General features: G+C 45.9%; 1 protein-coding gene across 25 annotated transcripts in view; it reads left to right on the forward strand.

The window, feature by feature from the left end:
• The window catches only part of PAH (phenylalanine hydroxylase), a 361485-nt gene that overhangs the window by 309562 nt on the left and 26381 nt on the right, over positions 1 to 25542 (forward strand). For all 25 annotated transcript variants that reach the window (XM_072973153.1, XM_006205894.4, XM_072973150.1 and 22 more), the window contains 2 exons: positions 6216 to 6399; positions 21375 to 21463. In XM_072973153.1, the coding sequence (XP_072829254.1) occupies positions 6216 to 6399; positions 21375 to 21463 (273 nt within the window). The remainder of the gene's footprint in view (positions 1 to 6215; positions 6400 to 21374; positions 21464 to 25542) is intronic.

The raw sequence follows: 25542 nt of genomic DNA on the forward strand, positions 1-25542 counted from the left end.
GTATGCTCAGTTATCGTCATTTAATTTATGGAGACGCATAGGTTGAGACTAAGCAAGCTGCTCCAGGCTAGACACTTAGAGTTAAACGTTGCTTCTGAGCTCATTTCCACAGGAGACTGGTCTTTTGGAAACAAATCTATATAGCCTATTGTTTATAGCCCAGATGTGACAAATACAGACTATCTTTGTAACATTCGCTTCCTATGTCTGACCTCTGCCCAGATGACCCCCGCCTTCCCCTCATCAGATAGGCAGTGAGCTCATACTTTCTCAGTGACACATTCAGTTAACGTCCTTTATGCATCAGCTGTTGTCAGAGCCTGTACAGGTGCTGAGGAGACTGGGGGAACCGGGCAGTTTACTCTCCGCCCCTAGAGAACTGGGAGGAGTTCAAGGTGCCACGAGCATTCTTAACCCAGGCTTGGGGCAAAGGTGGCCAGGGGAAGTTTCTTGCAGACACCATGTTTAAGCTGAAATCTAAAGGGTTGGCCGGGTGAGAGAAAGGGGGAAGGAAATTCCAGAATAAGAAACAAATGACTTGAGGTGAGAGCATAAACAAGCAGTCAGGTCACGGAATCCCCAAATCCTTTACCATCTACCTACCTCAGCGTTTCTGGGGACAGAGGCGGGGTTGCAGACGGGAACATTCGGGCACATATAAGATGTTTATTACTTCAAGTTTGGACTTTAAAGTTCTGCCTGTGACCCCTGGGCCTGGTGAGCAGGACAAGATCAAGAGGGCATCACAAGGGTTGCTTTTGCCCCTTTGGCCTTCCGTCCAGAGCAGTCATGGCAGTAAAATGTTTACAGGGAACATTGCATCTTTAATCAAAATAAGAAGAGCATTGAGTTCCACTGGGGCAGAGGAAAGTTGTTACAACCCACATGACTTTTTCATCTTATTTAAACCCCCTAATATAGATAGTGATATAAAGAATGTCCATGTAACTCATTCCCTGCTTAAGAAATAAATCATAGAAATGACTCCAGTCCCTGGGTATCCCTTCCCAATATGCATCTCCCTCCTCAGAGGTAACTATTAATCTGAATTTAATTTATACTATTCCTTTGCATCTTTTAAGACTCTGTTATACATAGATATCCATTAGGATATATGGCATGGTTTTGCAAGCTTTTACTTTTCATAAAATTGGAATCATATCGTAGCTGTCTGTCTGCAGTTTTCTTTTTGGAGAGAAGGTGGTGAACTTTGTTTTCAGATTTGTGCATATACTCTTGCTTATACATTTCCCTCTAGCTTCCCTCTTGATGATACTTTATCTCTAGTTGGTGGATATTTAGGTTGCTTCCATTGTTTGTCCATGCAAATGGTGCTGCACTAAACATTTTGTGTAGGTTTCATAATCTAGTTATTGAATAGAAGAAACTCACATGGAAAACTGGCACTGTTTTTAGGCTGCCAGCCTATTCAGAGCTGGGCATATTTGAGAAACAGCAACACAGTGCTTCCTTTTTAATGTCCATCATGAAGTTGGGAAAGTGTAGACAGAGTGCTATGGTCCACTGGTGGCATATGACTTGTGCATGCTCATTGGTAGCTTGGACTGAAACAGGCCACTGGGCCTTTTTGATCTTATCTTTGGTGGCAAGAAAAGATGTAGAAAGGGGAACCTGGAACAAGAAAGCTCTTTTCTCTAAAGCCTTGAAAAAACCTTGGATTGAGCCGCTACCTCAGCTCTCCCCAGGAAGGGGTCTCCTCTGAGTTGGGTACATTCCCAAACACACAGAAAGGAGAATGGGGAAGAAACAATCTAACAACGAGGGAGAAGAATGAGGAAAGAAAAGGCCAAGAGGTTACAGCAAAGACACTGCTAGAGGAAGCACGAGTGCGATCCCAGAAGATGGTCTCCCGGGGGGCGAATCCTACTGAAAGTCTAGCCTGACCCTGCCCAAGAACTCCCCTCCAGAGAGGAGTGGGGGATAATACTGAGCTCCCTCTAGAGTTTGGCTGTGCTGCTCAGACTTCAGAATGTTTTTGGTTTCTTGTTAAGCCCAGCAGGTTTAGTTTCCAGACTCTTGGTCAGCCAGGGTTGTTGCCAGCCCACTCACAAGAGATCAGTAAGATACATGGGAAACCCTGCCTGTACCTCCGTGAGACTTCTCTGTCATTGTCACCATCATTTCTCACCCCCAGTTCTGTGGCAGTCCCCAGACTGTGTCTGCCTTTGCCCCCTAGTCTATTCTTAAAAGAGCTGCCAGAGTGCTTCTTTTAAAATATGAGTCAAAGGACGTTTCTTTCTGTCCTATTACTGCTCATAGCTCTTCAGCATCACCCCAAGTGAAAACCAAAGTTGAGATAATGGTCTCTAGGTCATTCTTGGTTACTTCTGTGCCTCCTGTCCTATTGCTGCCCCTCCCCCAGCCCCCACCCATCACACCAGCCTCACTGACGGTCCCCGGTCATGTTGTGCAATATCTGGCCCCAGGAGCCTTGCACTTGCTGTTCCCTCATGACTTGCTTCCTCACGGACTTCAGGTCTCTGCTTACGTGTTGCCTGTTTACTTTTTGAGGACTTCCTGACCCCACTGTTTAAAAAAGCACCTGTATTGAACCCCTGGAAGAGCTGGTCTTACTTTCCTGCTTATTTTTCTCCATTCCATCTGAAGACTATATTCTACTTACCTATTATATTGTTTGTCTCCTCCTTCGAGAATGTAATCTCCAAGAGGACGGGTTTTTTTCCAGCTCTGTTCGTTGTTGCAGCCCAGCACCTAGGACAGTGTTTGGCACAAGGACGGTGGATTAGATGAGTTATTGAAAGGCTCCTCTCCGATAACTTGAGACCAAGGATGTGGGATCTTCTTTGTGAATGTCTTTGATGTTGCCCCAGAAAGCTCTGGAACAGGCCAGGGCATGAACTTCCTCCAAGGCAACAGCACATGGGGCTCCGAGAAGCTCTCCCTTTCCAGGCTAGTCTCATCTGAAAGTATGCTCAGCATTTCCGTCTCCTTTTTAAAAACGTGCTCTCTGGGAAAAAAAAGAAAAAAAGGCTGATGAAAGTTTAAGGTAAAAGCAAATGTCAACTGACAAAATGACTCATAAACTTAATGTGTTTCAATTCCTGGGAAAATGTGTACTGATACGAAGCTGAGATAGGTAGTGTATAACGGGTCCTTACTGAATATCTATGAATGAAGCCACAGTTGTACTAGGCGCTTTTCCTCTTTTTTCAATTTTCATTAAGCTACTAGGTAATACTATTTTTATTTTAAACACAGACAAGCAGAATTCAGAATGGCCAACTATTGTGTCCAAATGTAGTGAGTCGCAGAGCAGAATTTAAACTCAGTTTAGTTCTGAAGCCCACACTCGTTTCAGATGTCATGCTTCTTTTCCTCCAGGAATGAGATGGCAGAGGAGAGGAAGGGGCCCTAAGCTGGAAGTCAAGGGAAGTTCCAGACACACAAATCCATTTTTTCACTATTCATTGCACTCATTCTGTGTATCTATAATTTTATCCACTTGTGATGCATCCCCCTTTAGGAAGATTTTCCTCATAGAAGGGAGCAGAAAGGGGGTTCTGATGAATCCTTATTAAAATAAACTGTTCATTTCACTTTGCTTGTCTCTGGTCCCCACACTCTCCATTCAAGAGTCCTGAGTACTCACATTGTGACTCTGCCATCTTTTATGCAGAAATTAACTACTGGACAAATCATGAAATTGTCTTTGAAATGTTTAGCTCTAAACCTTTCTTGCCTCTGCCAAGATGTCCACGTGGAGTAACAGAAAGTTTTCTGTACTTCTCACCCAAAGATGCGGTGAGTGTGTATGGATCCGTGTGTAAACTGCAGAGAACCCTTGTTTAAAGATAAAAATTCACTTACAAAAAAGGTAACGATAATCATAATCAGGTTTGGAGGTTTATTTCTAAAGGATCTCTTTGCAACCAAAGTTATTGTTATCTAAGGATCCACACTAATGAGCTGGAAAAATTCCACTTAGGAAACTGCATGCCAAGTTAGAGAGTTAATTATTCACAAATTGATTCAAATGGGAAAGAGAGCTTAAAGGATATGGTTGGGTGTTCTTAGTCAGAAACTTCACTCATATTTAAAAAGGTGTATTTTTCTTTTCATTATATGGGTAATATAAGACTTTTGGCAAATAAATACAAGTCACACATAATCTTGTCATAACTCACTGTGATGCATTTCATTCTAGTCTTTTTTTTTTCTTGGCCTGGGCATAATTTTTTAAAAGATACTTTAATTATCCCATACCTATATCCATCATAAGTATTTTCCCAAGTGGCTGTCATTATAACCATTCAAGAGAGAATGTTAAATTTTCATTGTAAAAGTAATAAATGTTTTTAGAAAAGTTGAACTATGATTAAAAGAAAGAAAACAGATCAAATCACTCATCGTCTGGAGACCACCACTCCTACACCACATCTCGGAGGGCTTCCTGGCACTTCATTTTAAGCGTGTTGTTGTTACCTGCTTTTTAGTGGTTGCATAATCCCCACCATGTGATTACACTGCAGTGCACCTAACCAGTCCCCTCTTAGAGGAATGTAGTTAGTTTACAAACTTTGGTAAAAATGCTTCCCATAAGTTAGGGCTCCAGATTTACAAAAACCTGAGTCGGGGGCACACACTGTTTTATGGCTTCTCTCTGGAAGTGCTGGTGCGAGGGACGGGGTGTGGGTGGGGAACACTAACAGCCTATAGTCGGCTTTCCAGCCTTTTCCCCAGCCTACACCCCTTCCCACCTCCCTTCACCACCGCCCTCCTGCCCTCCTGTGCTCTTTGGCAAGTAAGCACCCCGGAGGTGTGTCCGCTGCTGGTTCCCGGCTTGGCTGTGTTCTCTGCTCTCTACAGGGCAGGGATTGGTTGTCTCTTCTTTTGAAGTTTCAGCTTAGGTAAATAGCCAGTGGCGTGTAACCATTTTCTTTCATCCAGAGCCAAGAAGGATGACATTGCTCTTTGCATCGTTTAGGAAGTCATCTCGGTCTGTGTAGAAAGCTTCAGAGGAACCCCTGTCTCTCTGGCCTTCCCTCCTCCACGTACTCTTTGTATGGGGGTGGGGAGGGGTCCGCACTGGGTTACCTGGTCAGGAATGTGTTGTCTGCAGCTGGTCCCCACAAAAAAGGGCTCCATCCTGTGCTCTTGGGAATGATGAGGAAGAAAGAGCAGGAAGGGTGTCTGTGTGGGGCTGCATATTCTTGTGTTTACTCTATGCAGAGGTTTTCATTTTTTATGTTTGGCATAATAGTAATAATGGTAAACGCTGATATTTGCAGAATGCTCACTGTATCCCTGGCAGGAAAGGCTGTGTGGTAAGAAGACCAAAACTCTGACATTAGGGAAAATGGCCCTCTCTCTCCAGCCACTTTTTTTTTAAATTGAAGTGTAGTCGGTTTACAATGTTGTGTCAATTTCTGGTGTACAGCATAATGTTTCAGTCATACATATACATACATGTAAATAAGTTCATTTGCTTTTTTTAGATAACATGTAAGTGATATCATATGGTATTTTTCTTACTCTTTCTGGCTTACTTCATTTAGTATGACAATTTCCAGGTCCATTCATGTTGCTGTAAATGGCATTATTTTATTCTTTTTATGGCTGAGTAGTATTCCATTGTGTAAATGTACCACAATGTTTTTATCTAGTCATCTGCATAAAATAATGCATAAATCAGTTCTCTTTAATGTTTATTATTTGTCTCCCCACATCTTGAATGTACACTTAATAGAGGAAAATATCTTGGTCTGTTTTGTTCACTGATGTAGTCCAGCCACTTAGAAGAGTGCTCAGTACCTGGTAGGTGCTACATATATATTTGATGCCTAACTTGGATGAAAAGTAATTATATAAAAATATGAATGGTAACTATACTGGGTAATTTTAACTGAGCATTTACTATGTATTTTAACTGAGCATTTACCTGGCAGTGTGTATGTATCATTTTATCCAACATATCCAACAAACTTATGAGGCAGGTACCACTAGTACCACCGAATTACTTACAGTTTCACCGAGATGGAGAAACTGATGGTTAGAAACATGAAAGTACATTTCATGAAAGTATACATGAAAGTGTATATATTTATATATAAGGAAATCCTGTTCCTCATCACTCTGCATTTTGCTGTGTTGTATGTTTTGCTCTGGTTTTATGTGCTTGGTCTGTGTCAATGCCAGTGACTGGTGCCTTCCTACCCGCCACTTTTCTTTTCCAGGAGAATGATATAAACCTGACCCACATTGAATCGAGACCTTCACGTTTAAAGAAAGATGAGTATGAATTTTTCACCTATCTGGACAAGCGCAGCGTGCCAGCTCTGGCCAACATCATCAAGATCCTGAGGCACGACATCGGCGCCACGGTGCATGAGCTTTCCCGGGATAAGAAGAAAGACACGGGTAAGAGACGAAGGAGTTGTGCAACACAAATGGCTGTGCATTTTCTTCATAAACTAATTGCAAGAACAACATCTACCCTGGAAGACCATTTGGGGGATTAAGCAAAAGGTTGTAGGTCAGGGACCTAGAAGAGTGCCTTGCATATTTAGACATTTAATAAATGTTAGTTCTTTCCCCCCTTCCTCAGGATAGCTCTTTCTTGTATTAGTTGTTATCTGTTGCTACAGTTTTTATACATTTTTCATTCTTGGATTATTACACTCTCAATTTCCCAATCTCTGGAGGTAATACGATTAGGGTGCCAGGGTGCTTCCGATGTAAATACAATTTAAAGAAAAAGTCTTCAGCTCTCTCCATTTCAGCAAGGGGCTCCCTCCACGTCCTCACAACATGCCGATTCTAGAGCTGGAGACTCCCGGGCTCCTTGTTCCTATGACTTTCATAGTCATTGCTCATCTCTTCTCTCTGTCTCTTCAACTAGATTACGAGCGCCTTGCGGGCAGGGAGAGCCTCTTACCTGTGTTAATATCCTCAGAGTTTAGCTTAATACACAGCACTCAGCAAATACTTGTGACTAAATGACTAAACAGAGCAGTCGTCAAGACTCGTTCTGCCCCCTTACCTACGCACTAAAATTGCTGCTCGTTAATGTGCCCCGGAGAGCAGTGGAGTGTAGGAATTACAAGTATGGGCTTGGGGTTGGACAGACTCAGTTCAAATCCTCCTCCTTCCACTTGTTAGCTTTGAGACCCCCGACAGGTCTCTTTAATGGCCATACCCTCTGTTTTTCATAAGGCTTTTAGGAGGATTAAATGAGATCTTGCATAGTTGGTGCTTAGAACAATACCCAGCTGGGTAAATGACTGTATGTGGTGGTCATTAACTATATTATTATTAACTAAGTCCATAGTTTGCATTAGGGATCATGCTTGGCATTGTCTAGTTCTGTTGGTTTTGACAAACGCATAATGTTACATCTCACGCAGGATGGTTTCACTGCTCCACCTGTTCATCCCTCCCTCCTTACTCCCTACCCTGGCAACCACTCATCTTTTTACCGTGTCCACGATTTTGACTTTTCCAGAATGTGACACAGTTGGAATCACAGAATACGTCATCTTTTGAGACAATTTTTTTTCACTTAGCAAGGGTCCCTGTATGCCTTTTTATAACTCAATAGCTCATTTTTTAAAATCACTGAAAAATGTTCCACTGTAGAGATGTACCACATTTTGTTTACCCATTCACCTACGACCAAGGACATCTTGGTTACTTCTAAATTTGGGGAATTTGAAACTAAAATTGTTAAACATTCATGTGCAGGTTTTTGTGTGGACATAAGTTTTCAACTCATTTGGGTAAATACTTTGAAGTGTTATTGCTGAGATGAACTATTTTTTCCCTAAATAATCAGACATTTTTTTCTATTGTAAAATCAAAAGTTTCTTTTTCCTTTTTGCCAGAAAAAGAGGATTTCAGGCTCTGTAGCAGAAAATAGCAATGTTAGTAGGCAGAGATGCTTTAAAATGAGACAAGACCCATGCACAGGCCTTCGAAGCACTTACTAAAAGACACCTCCAAGGCCTTCCTAGCCAGGGCTCTGCCCTTCCCAAGGGCAGACATAGGCTCAGGTCACTGGGTGGGACGGTGGGGCACTCGGAATCCATCTCACATGAGCCCTCTCTGCCTTCCTTCCTGTTCCACCTCCCGAGTAAGCTGCTTCCCTGATGACCGCCTTCTCTTGCTTTTCCGGCCACCTGCTCCCACCAGGAGCCATAGGCCCTCAGGGCGAAGGGCCTGCTGGAGCCGGGCAAGCTCTGTCTCTGCTCAAAGCAGGTGGAGTCTGGCCAGCTGCAGCCCTGGGGTAGGAAATCAAAGCAATTGACAGGCAGCCAGGCCCCTTGAGGAGGAGGGATGATATATAGTGATCAGCTGAAAGGCTGGCAGCCTGAACTGGAAGCTCAGAAAGAGGATGTGGAAGAAGAGTTAGGAGCCCAGACTCCGGAACCAGGATGCACACTTGGTGTGACTTTGGGTAAATTACTAACCTTCACAATCTCCCACTGTGTCATGGGGAATAAAATCTCTGCCTCACAGGATTACTGAAGTAGCATCGCCAACAGCACAGAGCACGTTTAAGGGTCTACTCCATGTTCTCTGTTCTCACCATCATCATCACTCTAATGACAAACAGGAGCCGAGAAAAGCCAGCCTGCACACAGCCACTTCTTCAGAGATTCTGAGAACCGGAAAAAGACCTCAGAGGTCACGTAGCCCAACAGACCCCTTCATTTTTCATTGGGGAAAAAAATGGAGGCCATGACTTGCCTTAAGGCACAGAGTGAATTCTGTGCAGTTGTGGGCAAGCAGGTGTCGAGTGCTGCTCTGTGCCAGGCACATGCTTGGAGCTAGAGGGAAAGACGTCAGCACTGCTGTTCTTAAGGAGCTCACAGCTGACAAGGGCATGGAGACAGCCCAGCCGGAAGGGGGCAGAGGAGGGGCACAGAGGGGGGGCAGGTGCTGTAATGGAGATGCGGCTGGTGGAAAGTGGCCTCTTGTCTACCTTTTAACTCTGAAGACCCAGCAAGTGTGAAAGTGAAGAAGCCACCATCCCCACACAAGGGTACCTCATAATCAGCATGGGGTTCATCAGAGGCAGAAAAGGGGCTCAGAATGGCAAGGCGTTGATATTTACAGATAGGTTGACATTTGACCCAGTGGAGGTAAAAACGCTCAGACTAAGCCTTTAAAACAACACGTGTTTTGGGACTCTCATTTCTTTGGATGATTGCTCACCCCACCCCTCCTGGCTTCCCATCCCTGACACGCTTTCCTGACCTTCACATCCACGGAACAGAATGGCTGCTCTGGACACAGTGATGCTGAAACAACACAGTCTTGCACCTGCTGAGACAGATGGGCTCTTTGGGTTTCTGGGGTCGTTTTTGTGAACTGGAGTCTGGACCCAGAAACAGAACATCTTAGGCCAAAAACCATCCCTTTTGTCAAATTGTTCGTTCTGTAGAAATCCATGGGAGAATAGTTAGGAGAAGAAATGCACTGTTGTAGATCTGAACCTTTGGATTCTTTCCCTCAACAAAATGCCCTTTCTCCTGAGGGGCTCAGATCTTGGGTGAGCCTGACAGCAGGTTGAAGTGGGAGTTCTGAACCCCTCAAATCAATTAGGCTAACCCACTTTCCCCACTAGTTTTTAAACCGTTCAAAAGGCCATGAGGGTGCTAGAAAATGAAAATTTTCCAGTTTCTTAATCGCTAAAGTTCCCCACCCAAAACGGCTTAGGGGAAGGTCAATTACGGTGACATGTTAAAGAAACCGCAACCTCCTAAAACACCTCCTGGAGAAGCTGATGTGAGTTTAATAGGATTTTAATCCAGAGAGTCTTTTGAATACTTGAGTTCTTTTCTCCTCCTGCCCTCTCTCCTGATGACCTCAAATCCTTCTTCAGCCCAACATGAAAGAGCATTAATATCATCCATCGATCAATCTACTAATCCTTTTACCTTTCCCTTTGAGTCTCCTGCATGACATTACATTTAGCGGGGGTCGGGGGTGGGGGTGGAAAATTCCTGCACGGAGACAAGTTGCAGCCAGGAGAGGAAGACGGACAAACTGTTCTGGCTAGACAGAAGTGTAGGGTCATCACCTTTTGAGAAATGTATCTGTTTGGAGTTATTTTCCAAGAGCAATCGGATACTGAGTAGATTTTGTTTGAGTTGTGCTGATTATAAGGGTCTGGGTGTGGAAACAGAGAGTCCAGACTGCCAGTACAGGGTATTTTCTGTGGGGAGCAGAAGTTTTTCATTTTCTAGCACCCTCACGGCGTTTTGAACGGTTTTTTTATTTACTCATCTATCTATTTGTCTATCTACTGTCTAGCTAGCTTGGGGGCACTGATGATTTTGTCTTTTTTACTTGGATAAATTTCTGAAGCAATGATTCAAGGGGAAAAATTATTGTGAGAAAACAAAAGTAACATCATTATGTTTATTCCTTCCCTCCTACATGCCCCTCCCTCCTCCCAGCTTGCTGAGTTTTTTTCTCTTTTCTGCTTCAGCCCTGCTGCCCTGAAAGGCAGTGCCATGAGAAGGCTGAAGTTTCAGATCCATTGTGAGGGAGGAAGGATAGGATTCCTTGGAGGAACTGGAAGAGCTCCTGGGATTGTGGGCAAAAGGGCACGCATGCATGTGCACGTGTATTTTTTAAGAGAGAAGATCTTCAAAGGGGTCACGGTTCCTGAAGAGTTGAGACCCTGCAGAGAGAAGTTGCTTAGGGCGGAAGAGGGTCCAGATGGTTGGGGGCTTTCCCCATTCCCACCACCTGTGCCTGCCTTTCCTCTGCTCATCTGTTCTGTTTCCATCATCTTCCCTTTGTCCTGTCCTCAGTTCCAAACCTTCCATGCAGTTCACTCGGCCCGCGTGTGCCTCCGGGCTATAGATGCTTGTGGCCCTGGGTCTGCTGGAGACCCGTGATCTGCATGTTTGTGAAAACACACGGGGCTGCTTGCAGTCTACCTGGATGCTTGCTGTCTGTGCTGATGTTGCTGGAAGTCCTCTGGCAGCGGGGATGGGACTTTTATTTTCATAGACTGCCTCATCGAGACAAGCAGACCCAAGCTGACAGCGGAGGTGGTGCCAACCTCGGAGTTGGAAGCTGGGATAGGGCTTGCTCCCGTGCAGTCATCAGAGGCAGCTCTACTCCCTGGCAAGGGAAGAATCCTGAGTAAATGCTGTTTCTGCATCCCAGTCTGCTTGCCAGGTCACAGGGCTGTAAGCCTAGGGAGATCATAAGATTATAAGCAGGCTCTCACTCTGAGAGGGATTCCTCATTTGCATGTCAAATTCAAAATTCTTTCTCCTTCAGTTGTATCATTAAAGCTTTGCAACAGTCAACTCAGATAGAGTGAGCAGATAACAGGATTCTCGTTCTCAACATTAGGATATGAGACAGACAGGTAAACTTGAGTGGCAGCACAGATTTGGGGGTTTTCATCGTTCTAGTTCAATTCGTGGATGGTAGTTACTGGCCAAGTTGCTGGGCTCTGTAGGCCTCCCTTTTCCCACCTGTAAAATGAAGATGTCTGTGTGCCAGTGTGGTTGTGTGGATTCTATGAGATGATTGGCACAGTATGTCTGGCATAAAGGATCCATGCAGAATGGTCAGTAAACTTATCCCTGAGTCTTTCCTGGGAATGCCCAATGAATCATGCCGGTGAGGCAAGGCTCCAAACTCCTAATCTTTGATAAAGAAAGGTCACTCTGATATGCTTTTTGTATCAATCCAAAAAGATGATGACATTTACAAAGACTGAGAGAATATCTTTTCTCTCTCTGACAGGTGTGTTCCCTCAGTTGAAGGAGGTAGTAAGAGGATAGGAAATGATTGTAACTAAATGTCAACTTGCCATTTATGCTGGATTGAGGGATCATGATAGCAAGTCAAAAAGAGCAATTAATTTAGAGCCAGGATTTGGAGTCCTGTTCTGTAAACTGCAGGCTAGGTTTGAATCCCATCTGACTCTCCCCAGCTGGGACACCTCATTCCCTTCCCTTCCTCACCTGTGAAATAGAGCTGAGACCCACTCTGCCACTTCTAGGGCTCCTGGGAGCATCACGCAGGATACTCTGTATTTAGGGTGTTGGACGCATTGAGTTGAACTTGAGTTGAACAGGCCCTTGATCTTTGACATCCTTAAGTGGCAGGTGGGGAGCTCTATGATCTATAACCCCAGCCTAGTATCAGGCTATTTACCACTACCAGCTCCATGAGTGTAGACACTGACCAGGCTAATAATACATAGGGAGTTGGTGGTAGCCTCACTCAACAGCCAGCGAGACAACTTCATGTGTGGGATGATGTGAGGGGCCCTGGGAATGAGCTCTCATTTCCAAATATTGTTCCTGCGAACCTGGTTTGGATGCTTAACATTATCCACGTGGCTCCGTGTTATTTTGGAAACAGCTCTGGTCTAGGAGATGGAAGGCCAGCTTCCCAACCAGGTTTCTTTCCTTCTTTCCTCCCTCCCTTTTTTTTCCTTCTTTTCTTCCTTCTTCCTTACCATTCTGACAACACCCATTACCAAAACTAGTAGCCCAGTTTTTTTTTGTTTTCGTCCTTTTTGAAATATTTATCGCATTTGACACCGTTATCCCCCTGGAATTTTCTTTCCTTAATCTATAAATCTTTCTATAAATCACATGACGATCACTTGTTAAAATCCTGGCTACTGGGGTTTTCTTCCTTTTTCTCTTACTACTCCTCAAAAACCAGGGTCTGCTTGGCTTGACCACCTTCTTCTATTTCATTCACATTTATGCCTGAATTCAGTTGATCATTCATTCATACGACTCATATTTACTGAGCACCCATTCAGTGGCAGCCACATGACAGGGATGTGGTAGGGAAAACAACACATGTGGTGCCCTGACTCACGTGTCCTACGATCTCAGAGGTAGTTGTTATATGGCTGGGTCTATGCAGGGATAGGGAAGTGGGCATGCGTCAGGAGTACTTAGGATGTATTCTATTCAATCCAATCAATGTAGATTGACCATAAGTCAGTTCTAAGAAGTTCTAAGTAGTGGGTAATCTGATCTCAGGGAGCTCTCAGAAAACACAATTCAGTATTTGGGGATATGGTGGGCAACCTGCCGATAGATAAATTTGTAAGATACGTGACATCTTACAAAGGATATTGGGAAGATAGCTCCAGTTTAGACTGATAATTAAATGCTTTTTCCTTCATTCATTGCTTCGCTCATGTCCTTCACTCATTCCATCCACTTATTCATCCTGACATCTTTGCACTCTCTACTTCATGCTTGGTTCCTTTTACTCAGCTGCTTCTCATTCTCACTTTGACATGTGGACAGTAAGAGCAAATGCTTTGTCTGGCTCGTCAGTGATGAAGGTGGACCCTGAACCCACCACTCCCCTGCTCTGTCTGGGAGGAAGGGAATGGCTTGGCACCGTCAGCCAGCATTTGGCTCTTGCCTTCTTGCCAAGACCTTCCTGAAGGGCATTCCTTCTTCAGAAAGAAAGTAGAAGCTCCTTAAAAGAGGTAACTAAACCACTCAAAAGTCTTCACCCTGCAGGATGCTGGCACACCATCCCTTCTCCCTTCGGGGGAGCTGTCGTGATCAGCCCAGCAAAGACTTTTCTGCTGGGCTGGGGGCCATTGCCTCAGAGGAGACGTCCAGGAGCCTAGGAAGAGCGGGTGAAAACACCCTTCTATTTTGGGCCTAGGAAGTGGAGGATTTATTGCTCTCCCTGAGACAGGCTGGAGGCAGAAGTCTGGGGCAAGCCTGGGTGCCTGGCTGGCTCCACCCTGGGGCTGGTGAACGTCTGCTGGAAGGAGAGGGTGAGAAGGGACTCAGCCTGCACCTGGAATGGCTATAAATTTAATGGTCCTGCTCTGACCCGCTGGCCAGGAAGCAGGCTCAAGCCAGGCCTGGGGCAGGGGGAGCTTTTGCTAAGGAGCACCCCTGAGCCAGCCACCCCTCAGCATCCGGGCTGAGCAGTTGACCCTGACTTAATGAGACCACGACGTGGGTGTCCAGGGCCAGCTCTCCCGCGGGCTGCTTCCCTTGGAGCCAAATCAATATTTATTAATGATCTGCTCCCCCTGGGAGCTCCTGGCCTCACAGAGGGCCTCTGTTGCACCAGCCTGCTCAAGTCATTCATTAACCGCTGAGCCCAGCAGCCCGCGAGGCCGTGGAGGGGCTCCCAGAGGCCAGCCCACCGCGGAGGTATTTGCAAAGGTCATTAATGAGCTAATCTGATTTAACTTTTCAAAACAGAGGCCTGGGTCACTGGGGTCAGTCTCCATTCCCAGCTTTCTGATTGAGACTGGGTGGGAGGGAAGAGGCCTGCGACCTTCACTGAAGAAGAGAAGGGAAAAGTGAAGGTGTCTTGGAGGAGCAGAGAACTTAGGTGTTCAAAAGTTATCACCTCCAAATCCAGGCGGGCTCAGGAAGGAAGGCACAGAAGACCGGAGTTGTCAGAGGGATTTTCTTCGAGCCCCTTTAAATTTCTGGTTTAGTTTGTCATCTCCTTCCCTTCTCCAGATGGGAGAACAGCGATCTAAACTAAAGGGCCCCGAACCCCTACCTTGTTCTAAGCCAGACTGGCATAGCGATTAAGCGCACAAGCCTTGGAGTTCCAGTTTCAGCTCTGCCAGCTCAGTGACCTTGAACAAGTCACTTCATCCCTCTGAGCCTCAGTCTGCTCATCAGTAGAGTGGGAATAATCATGTCCACCCCCTAGGATGCTCTGTGAACTAAAACAGACAATGGGAGTAAAGTGCTTAGTTTAGCACAGCATCTGGTGCCTTGGGAGCTCTCAGAAAAATGTAACTTTAAAGGAAACAAAGGTAACTGTAACTTTGGGGCTGGGAAAATTGGAAGAGCCCAAGGGTCGAGGATGGGGACACAAGTATGTGCTCTGCCGCCTCTGTCACTGGTGGCCTGTGTGACCTGACTTTTAATCCGACAAGTATCTCTGGGTTTGTGTGTGTGTGTGTGTGAGGTTCAAGTGTAATGATGACACAGGTCTACCTACTGTGGGTTAGTTGCTTCTCAACCCCAACCAAGGAGCAGGTGAGGGCTTGGCTGCTACCCCTGTTTCACAGATGAGAAGCCAGAGACTGAGGAATCAAGTGACTTTCTCAGTGGGAGAGAGGGATAGGGGAGATGCAACTTGATCACAGACCTGTTGGCTTCAAGTCCAGGGTGTGCACGGTATAAAGTGTAGGTACAAATGTCACAGCCCAGTCCTGATTTTGCCTGGGCACCTCTGCAGTCTCCTGCCTTTAGCACCTGGTGTCCTCACCCTGCTTGCTTCATAGCCCTGCTTAGCTGGGCCTCTTGCCCCCTACATTCTCCAGTACCCAGGACTTGCCTCTCCTGGGTCTCATTTCTTTAAGCCCTGCTTGTCCCTACTCAAGCTCATAGCTGGTGAATTACTTCTCTTAACTATCAGGCTTGGCCTGGGTCCTCCTACCCCAGAGGACACATAGGCTGTACCCAGGGCCTCTGGGCAACAACACCTTTATGTTAAGTGAGGTCTGGGGAGGAATCAATTCAAAGGTAGGACTGAGCTGCTGCCTGGAGAAAGTGTGGACCAGGCCCATCACCCCTTATCACTTGGCCTCCTCTAATGATGCTAATGATAATGATGCTGAGCGTGGTACCATATATTCTTAAAGCACCTGCTATGCCCCAAGCACTGTTCTGTTCACGCATTAGCTCATTTCATCCTCAAGTCCTCTGAAGTACATACTATTATGATAGCTGTTTTACAGATAGGAACCTGGGGAACAAAGAGGTTAAGTAATTTGCACAAAGTCTCAAAGTCACAAAGTAGCAGAGGTGAGATCTGGACCCAGGTAGTCTGGCTTCAATCTATGTGACTAGCCAGCCACCATGCATTCTGGGCCTTTGCTGGATGATGACAGGAGCCTAGAAGCCACCGGAGTCCCGTGGACTTGGGTGAGCACCTCACGGCCTCACGGTGCTGCCTGGGGGTCCCTCACGTTCTCTGTGATGAGGTCCTGGGGTGCTAAGCTGCTTCAACTTTTGTCTTTTCTTTGCCAAGACTTGAATCCTTTGAGTCTTTGCAACTCTCAAGTTCTCTGATCCGCCCCTCTCGCCCCACCAAGAGGTCTGAAACAAGCCATGTGGCCCAACTACATAATGTTTCCCTTTGAAGGAGAGAGGGGGCAAAAAAAAAAAAAAGTCACTCAAAGCTGAAAATATGGTGGTTCTGCTGCCCTCTGGCGTTCAGTTGGAAGACGGCCTAGCTCTGAACCAAGGTTGGGACAAAGAGGCTTCTATCTGGAGGAAAGCCTTGTTTCTTTGGTGAGAGGAGAAAGGGAAAATGTAGGGGCCACGTATTTTGGGAACTGAAGAAATGTAGTGGCTGTACTTCCAGAAACAAGCGAGGGTGACATGCTGATTGACTGGAAGTATATTTGCACGTGTCCTCTGGCCAGCCGCAGCCCTCCACAGCTGGGATATGAAACCCAAGAGGAATTGCAGCAACAAGTGAATCCAAGAGCCCACATTTTATACAGGGAAGAACTGAGGCCCGAGATTAGAAAGCCTGTCAGTATCAAAGCTGGACTGAGAAGTTGCTTCCCAGTTTCCCTTCTTAAATCCTCCTTCTCCTCTTCCTCCTCCTCCTCCTTCCTCTGCTTCGTCATGAAACTCTTTTCCATCCTAATGATTAACATTGATCGAGCACCTACTGTGGGCTGGCCACTCTGCTAATTAAGGTGTGTCCCATTTGCTATAGCATTTAATTTATGCAATGAAGCAATAATGTGGAAAGACAGTTTTAATTCACTTTGTAGCAAAAGGAACTAAGGCTCCAAGAGATAAAATACTTGCTCAAGTACACGACAAGCTAAGGAGCAGACTTCCCAGCCTTGCTGGGAGACTCTGCTCTCTGCACTAGGTAGAGCTAAGGGCAGAGGAAAAAGGAAAAACCATCCCTGGAGCTTGCAGCTGAACAGGAATAGCACTCCTCTCTGTTCACACCTCCGTTATCGTGCTTGGCTTTCTTGTGCTTCATAGGTTTTGTGTTTTTTACAAAGGTTTGTGGCAGCCCTGTACTGGGCAAGTCCATCAGTGTCATTTTTCCAACAGCATTTGCTCACACCGTGTCTCTGTGTCACATTTTGGTAATCAATATTTCAGACTTTTGTATTATTATATTTGTTATGGTGACCTCAGATCAGTGACCTTTTTTTCCTGAGCGAGATCAGTAATCTTTGATGTCACTACTATAACTCACTGAAGGCCCAGATGATACTAGTTACATTTTTTAGTAACTGAGGATTTTTAAATTAAGGTATGTATGTTGTTTTTTCAGACATAATACCATTGCACACTTAATAGAGTACAGTATAGTTTAGACATTATTTTATATGTACTGGGAAGCCAAGAAATTCATGAGACTCGCTTTACTATGATAGTCTCTTTATTGCGGTGGTCTGGAACCGAACCCACAGTACTTCTGATGTGTACTTGTATTTACTGTGTATCAGGCAGGCACTGTTCGCAACAAATCACACATTTTAACTCATTTAAATGTATGTTTCTCCTGTAAAGTAGTACTTTGTCATCCCCACTTTACCAATAGGAAGATTAAGGCACAAGCAGGTTTAATAGTTTGTCGCAGATGCCACAGAGGGTAAGGGCAGACAGCATTCAGGCCTAGGCTGTCTGGCTCTGTTGTCCAGGCCCTTAACCACTGCCTCTCCCTGAGACCCGCAGGAAACAGATCCGAGCTGTGGGTAGACTCTGGCTGTTCCAATCCCCTTGAGCTGTGGCAACGTATTGTCAAGTCTCCAGGACCCTCCCCTGGGGTCTGGAGCCACAGGATGTTGTATAAAGTAGCATCCCCATCCCTCTCCATCTCCTTGCATTGCTTTCTTCTTCTTCAGGAACTTCCAGCATGGTTATGTATTTAGATTTACTTAGTGCTTATGCCTTGTTACCCTCACTAGAATAGAAGCATCACAGGAGTGAAGACTCCACTGTATTCACCCCTCAACATCCAGTGCCTGGTAGTCACAGGTGCTCAGTACAGATTCATGGAAAGTCCTTTGGCATTGAAGGGTCTCTCAAGTCAGAAGGTGGCGCAGCAGGAAAGGGCTGGCTTGCCCTATCTCTGGGAGCAGCATTATTGCCAGAATTATGGATAATTTTCAGGCAAAAGAGAGACTATGAATGAGTTGGGACAGGATGCCTTCAGAGAGAGGTGACAGAGGCAGCAACACTCTAGAGAAACGTGAAGGGTCTCAGAGGAGATCCTGAGTCCTGGCTGACTACAATAGGATGTCCTTTCTCAAGCCCTTCCAAACCCTGGTAGGGAATGGACTGTATTTTCATTGCTGACCACAGAGGTCCCTTGTACAAAACAAGGCACTGGGCTCAAGAAGAAAGGGAAACTTCGAGAGAATTCGGCTGATGAAGTGAGAAGTCAGGTTCCATGCTGGGTGAGCAGAATATGGTGCTGAATCATCCCAGACTCCAGAGTCTAGCTTTTGGGACCATGGAGGTCTCTGAAGTGACTTGCCCTCCCTGTTCCTCAGTTTCACCTTCTATAAAATGGGGATAATAATAATACCTACCTAATGGGGCTGTATACGAATTGGGTGAGACACTATATGTAAAGTGTTTAGGACAGTGCCTGGCACAAGGCAAGGACCATACGAGAATTTGCTGGACTTACTACTATAGTGTCTGCTTCTGTTATCACTACCATAGGGAGCCCATCTGGAGAAGTGGGCTGGGCTTTGGGGCATGGAAACTTCCAGGTGGGAAACTGCAAAGACAATCAGACAGTCAGGCTTCACAGCCAGCCCCCCTAACTACCATGTTCTGCCCCCTCCCATAACTGGCAGGATGGATTTGTGGTTTGGACCTGAGACCACAGAGTCAGCCTGGCCTGAGGTTCTGAGTTTACATCTGACTCCACTGCTTCCTAACAGCATGTGTATTTGGGTTCGTCACTTAATCTCTCTCTACCTCAGTGTTCTTGTTTATAATATCTGGAGACCAACAGTGCCCAGCAATAGTACAAATACTGGGGAAAGTATTTGGAGTGATACTCTGTTAGCTTGTTTTTATCATTAACATAGGCAGTAGAGAGTTTAGCAGCTCAGATCTATGGAAATGAATCTCTAAATGGACCTTTACTAATGCTATTCAGAGAAGCATCTTGTTTTGATGGAATGCAGCTCTTCCTGTCTGATGCACTTCTGTGTAGACCATGGATGACAGTTCCCCAGTCTGGCCACTAGATGGCATGCATGCCCTTTTCTGCCCTACCTGAGTAGGGCCGGATTCAGAAATAACATGCATGGGATGGAAAGCTACCTTTTATGGACCAGACATTGGGCTGCACCCTTTGCCTACATTCTTATTCACTCCTCGCAGCAATCCCCAGATTAAAGGAGATGTTCCACCGAAAATGACACAGTGCCTGAGACATGGTAAGACCTCAGAAAATACTGCTCTTCTTCTTATTGTTACTATTATTCTCATTTTCACTGAGACACAGAGAGGATAATTAGGCCACTGGAGTCTGGGTTCTAAGCCAGACCTGATTGGCTATAAGTTCATCATCTTTTCCCCTAAACTTTCCTCCCTCTTTTCCATCTATGCACCGGGAACAACAGTGCACTAGTGGTTACTGACCTCATGGACTTTACAGTCCAGAATGGCCTAGTCTCTGTTCATTCTGGGGACAGGTCCACTCCCAGTGTGTCTTCCTTCCAGAAGGCCACAGAGATTTGGGTGCTACTGCCTGCTCTTCGCCCTGACGTCCCTCCCTGCAGGACCCAGTCATTGTAGGTCACACAACTCAGACTCCATCTCTCCTTTGGTATGCTGCTGCTTCAGAACAAGCCCATGGAGTTTTAAGTACTGCTGGGCATCGTCAAACCCCAGACTACTGGGCTGCAGTCATTCCACTTCACCAGTAGCTTTCAAATTGGCTTTGGTATCGAAAGATTTTTCTGGGGTGTCTGGGGGTCCTTGAGAAGGAGACACATGATAGGAAGATGGGCTCACCCTCTGCGCAAAGCAAGAAAGCAGCTGGGAGGTCTCCAGCACTCCAGCAACACAGCACATCCTGTTGGGTCCTGAGGAGACTGGGCTCCCATCAGGATATAACCTCCTATTGTCCGGAAGCCCCCGCTCCAGTCAGCTGCACAGGAAGAAGAATCTATTTGACAGCTTCCTGGTTTGTCTTTCCCAGCTTTGTTAAATTTGGGTTTTACTGAAGATTGGTCACTATCTCTCCACAAAGGTCTAGTGGCATTGAGCAGCAGTAATCTGATTCCTGCCCACTCCTCAATCTGGATTTTACACAGCTGGGTAATGAAGCTAAGTGAGGGTGACCCCTGGAAGCACTTGTCTCCAAAATCAGAGAATTGGAACCCTGGACCCAAGTGTGGGTCTGTGGGTATGTGTGTTCACTTTTGTTTCTTATTTTACAAAAGCAATTTATGTTCATTATTTAATCAGGAAAGTAAAAAGAGAACAGCTGTGGTTTTACCTCATTTATATTCTGGAAGAGATCTGGAACACATATTACATGGAATATTCTGCTGCCACAGTAAACCATCAAAAACCACTTCACTCTACCATGATAGATGGAAGGGAGATAAATTTTGAGGTAATTCTGAGAAAATCTCCAGGAAAGAGACTATGTTTGGGAATGTGTTTTGACATTTGTTTCCAAGGTGTTAAGTGAAATAAAGCTAGACAGGAAAAAGGAAGGAAGGGAGGGAGGGACGGGGAGAGAGAGAGAGGGAGAGAGGGAGAGGGAGAGAAACAAAGAAAGGAAGGAAGGAAGAAAGATTGCATGGTATCTTTTATATGTGGAATCTTCAAAAACAAAAATGTTAAACTCATAGAAAGAGAGTAGATAACTGGTTGCTAGGAGCTGGGGGTGGTGGAAATAAGGAGAGGTGGGGAAAAGGGTACAGACTCAGCTATGAGATGAAGAAGGTCTGAGGATCTAATATAAAACATGGTGACTGTAGGAGATAATACTGTCTTGTATCATTGACTTTTGCAAAGAGAGTAGACCCCTCCCTGCTCAAAAGATAAATATGTTGGGTGATGGGTATGTTAACTAGATGGAAGGAATCCTTTCACAATGTATATGGCTATCTAATCACCATGAGCTACTCTAAAATATCTTAAAATTTTATTTGTCAATTATACTTCAATAAAGTGGAATACACAAGTAAATAAATTAGTTTCCAAGGACACTGAGATTTAAATTTTGAACTGTAGTATTTGGGGGATTATCTGGGACCGCACTTGCCACCACCATGGACTTGACTCATTGGGGCTAATCCTATGCTTCTGACCTTGGTGAGGCCTTTGGCCACCTGCTGCTAATCTGCTGCTGAAGACTTTGCTCTTTCTGTGTTGCAGTGCCCTGGTTCCCAAGAACCATTCAAGAGCTTGACAAATTCGCCAATCAGATTCTCAGCTACGGAGCGGAACTGGATGCAGATCACCCGGTGAGTCCACAGCCCCTCTGATGAGAGTCTATCAGTTCCTTCCCTCCCCACCCTACTCCCATCCCTCCTTGGGAGCAGTGTGTCTTTGTTTGCTTGGACAGCAAACATTTATTGAGTGCTACTTAGACATCATCACCATCATCATCATCATGGTTATTATCGTTGAAGCAAATACAGCTCACCATCCAGAAACTACTGTTTTTATGTCACATATGGATGTAAGTGGTGTGTATACACACACGCATGATCACACACAACACACATGTAAATCATCTTTGTTTCTGATTTGGTCCAGCTACAGAGATTTAAATCAAGTGCTTGGGGAACTGAACAACTAACGACTCTACCAGGTGCCATGGGGCAGTGAGGAGTGGTGCATTGGAAATGGATTTTAAAAACTGAGGATGAAAGTCAAATAAGGAAACAAGGGGCTTTATGAGCTGAGGGAACAGCATATGCAAAGGCTCCGAGTCCTGAAAGTGTCCGGAATATTTGGGGAATGGCTGGCTGGTGTGTGAGGGGTGAGGGTGAGAGTGTCAGGAGATGAGGCTGGAGCAGTGGGTTGTGGTCAGATTTTAAAAGGTCTAATATATCAGAGAACTAGGACTGTGTCCTGTGTCCCATAATAGTTTCTGAGCAGAGGACCAGGGTCAGGGATCTATTCCCTTTTTCTAGGGCGGAGGGTTCCTGGGAGGAGCAGCCCATAGGTGAGAAGTGCCACCACCACGTTGACTGTCCCTTACTCTCTGTCCTGTCAAGCGGTTCCTCAGTCTTTAAGTGACTTGGAAGCTGCCTGCATTCCGATGTTTACTATGACTCAGCAGGAGCGTCTGCTTTTGGTCAGGAGTCTGTTTTCTCCTCACAGCTGCGTGGTCTTTACCTTGAGCAAGTTGTGAAAGTGCTCTTCACAAAAGCTCTTTTCAGGAAGCAGACTGGATGTTCCCATTTTACAGACAGATTCAGTGAGGACTAAATGACTCTCCTAAGGTGAGGCGCTAAATTTTGGGTCCTTCGACTCTTACCTCTGTGCTCACAGCACCTCAAGACAGAGGTCTAGCCCGTGGCAGAAATTCAGGCTCTTTTACAGAGACCAACAAAGAGCTCTTTCTGGGGTAGGCTGGCCTTTTAAACTAGGAAGCTGTTGCTTGTTCCATTTCAAATAGTAAACCCCTTAGAGTAGACTCGAAAATACAGGAAAGCATGAGGAAGAAAATGAAGATCACCCATAATCTCGGTTATTTCCCTTTTTTCTCTTGGTCCTATTCTGCATTTTTTAATACTGAGAAAGTATTTTATAAACAAAAGTGAAGGTGAATTCCCTCCTGCTCCTAAGCTTCAAAACAAACCCAACCAAAAAAATCACTTATTACCACACTGTCCTAAAATAATATTTCTTTATACACAGGTGAATATATACATATTTTATATATTTTTTAAACGCAGTGCCATAACTTACTAACCGAGCCTGGTCCACTTTTGCAATAATACTGTCTGCAGTGAGGCTTCTTGCCTGTGCGTCTTTATGTGAAGTCCCCATAGCTCCTTTCATTCTTACTTGTAAAATTACTCCGTCTAAGGACAGAAACTGCATTTCAGGCTCCTCAATACCCTCTCCCTCCAGACACTAGAAGTCAAGTTTGGATCCTGGCCCCATCTCCCTGGGTAGGATGCAGCCCACTCCCGTGGAGCCGGGGTGGCAGGCGCCGCCCCAGGAGCAGCTCTAGACTCCCGCGGACGGGTCTGCCTCGCGGCCTCAGAGCTGTCTGCCCGGGGAGGAAGGCTTCTGCAAAGATGTTTCTTAGAAAAGCTGTCTGGCCGCCCTTGACCCAGCGCACGGCCTGGGCCCGCTGGGGTGTCCTCTCCTCTTGCCAACCTCCGTCCTCCCGCCCGGACCGTGTCCTCTCTGCTGGCTGCGCTCCCGGCTCCTCCGGAGCCATGGGGAAGGAGGCCAGTCCACAGACACGGCCTGTTCCTCCCTTTCTTGTGTCTCCTCAGAGGCAGTCGGAGCTGGTCTTAAAACTCCCTGGAATTCATTCTCTTTACAGACCCAGCCCATGCCTTTGGCTCCCTGGCCTCTCAGTGTCATGAATTTTATCATTAAAATAAAATTTATCAGATAGATGGTCCCCTGGATGAGGAGGCCAGGCTCTCTCTGTTCCTTCCTGTGGCGTCTCATCTGATCCTGGGAACTGACAGGCCAGGGACAGAGTAAACCCTCCAGGGTGCTTCCCAGAGGGGCCTGGCCTGATGGGAGGAGTGGCTAAGGCGTTCTTCCCGAAAGGACCTTCTGTTCCTCTCCGTCCCCTGGAGTTCCTGAGGCTCCTCCATGACCCCTTGCCCTTGGCAGTGTGCACTGTCTGACCCAACATCTCACTTCAGGGCCTCGGGAACAGCTACTTTGAGAAGCAAGGCCAAGGAAGGATTGTTCCCGAAGCACAGGGTAGCGGGCATCTGCCTTTCAGCGTCAGGGAATCAGAAACTGAAATGGGCAAGCTGACCTCCCCCCAGCCATCCCACCAGCCATCCCACCAGTCTCGTGCCCCCCCCCGCCCCCCTCCCAACTTCCTTCCACCAAGGTGTCTCAAGCAAATGACATTCAGAGCTCACATTTCTTGAACGTGGACTGTCTGCCAAACACCATGCTAAATGCTTTGCCCACATTTTCACACTGTAAATGTTATAACCATCCTGGGCAGGTTGTATTTTCCCCTTTTCAGAGGAGAAATCTCAGAGAGGACCCTTTGGCCCTCACTTGTATGTGAACTGGGTCCCAGGCCATGTCAAGGAAAGGGGGTTGAAGTGATTAGTAAGACATAGTTCCTGCCCTCCAGGGGCCTTCAGGCGTTGGGTAGAGGGGGGTGTCTGCTCTTCCCAAAGGGTGGCAGAGGGGGCCGGGCTACAGCAGAGCAGGCAGAACTCAGATGGGTCTGTTTGAGTCCCATCCCTAAAATTGACCCTCCTTTCTCGGGCCCTTTCTCTGCCTCTGTGCTCCTGTTCGTGTCATTTCCTTTACCTGGGGCACTTTCCCTTATCCTCTCACCTCTTCTTTCCCTGCTGGCAAACCACTACCCATCTTTTAAGGCCCAAATCATGTGTCCTGTCTTCCCTAAAGCCTTCCACCTACCTCTTCCCCAGGCTAAGCTTTTCACACTGATCCTGTAGAACCGTGTGCACTGTGTTTTACCGTTTGAACACAGAGTATCAGATCAAAATAAATTCACTACTTCACTGGACTTATACAAGTGAAGGGTCATAGGCATGGTTCCCAAACAGCAGTCTATGAAAAAAAAAATCATGACCAAAGGGAGAAGTGCTGTATTCTAGAACCTTATTTTAGGCACAGACAAGCTGATTACCGAATGTGAAGGGAGAGAAGAGGAGAGACGTAAAACGATTAATTACCAGGTTACTGGCTTGGGCAATCAGGTCCAGATCTTTTCCAGAACACTTTTCTTGGCCTTACTGGTGGTGACCATGGCCAGCAATGCAGAGTGGGCGAGGGGGGAGGTGTGGTCAGGGCTGTCCTAGCCTACTGACTTGCAAATCTTTGGCCAGTGTCTACAGGATAGCAATAGCAGATACTTTAAAAATACTGCTTTGAACTTCTTGTCTCCTGTGTCCCATCCTTCCTCTAGTTGGTGTGAGACTGATAAGATATAGGAAACCTCTTATTATTGCTCTAGATTGAATATAAATAGCAATAGATCCTATTTAAAAAGCCGAGGGATGGGTGATGGGACTCGGTGAACTGTTCCAGAGCATATCCTTTTTATATTCTGAGCAAGACTTCTCAGCTTTTGGATTTCCCACCATTTTGCACAAATGCATCAGTTTTTGAGTCTCTCCTCTGTACTTGCAATTTTCCTTAATGCCCTGCTTACATCACCTAATCTAATCCACCCACCACTGTGAGGTAGCTACCATTAACAGTTTTGTTTTACTGATGAGGAAACCAGGGGTCTGAGAGGTGAACTGACCACCCTCAGGCCATGCTTCTACACACTGAATGGGTTAGTAGTCCAAGCCAGCTTGTCCGACTTCAAAACCCTTGTTCTTCTCACTAGTCTAAAGATGGCATT

The sequence above is a fragment of the Vicugna pacos genome, chromosome 12 (assembly GCF_048564905.1).
Source record: "Vicugna pacos chromosome 12, VicPac4, whole genome shotgun sequence".
Lineage (NCBI taxonomy): Eukaryota > Metazoa > Chordata > Mammalia > Artiodactyla > Camelidae > Vicugna > Vicugna pacos.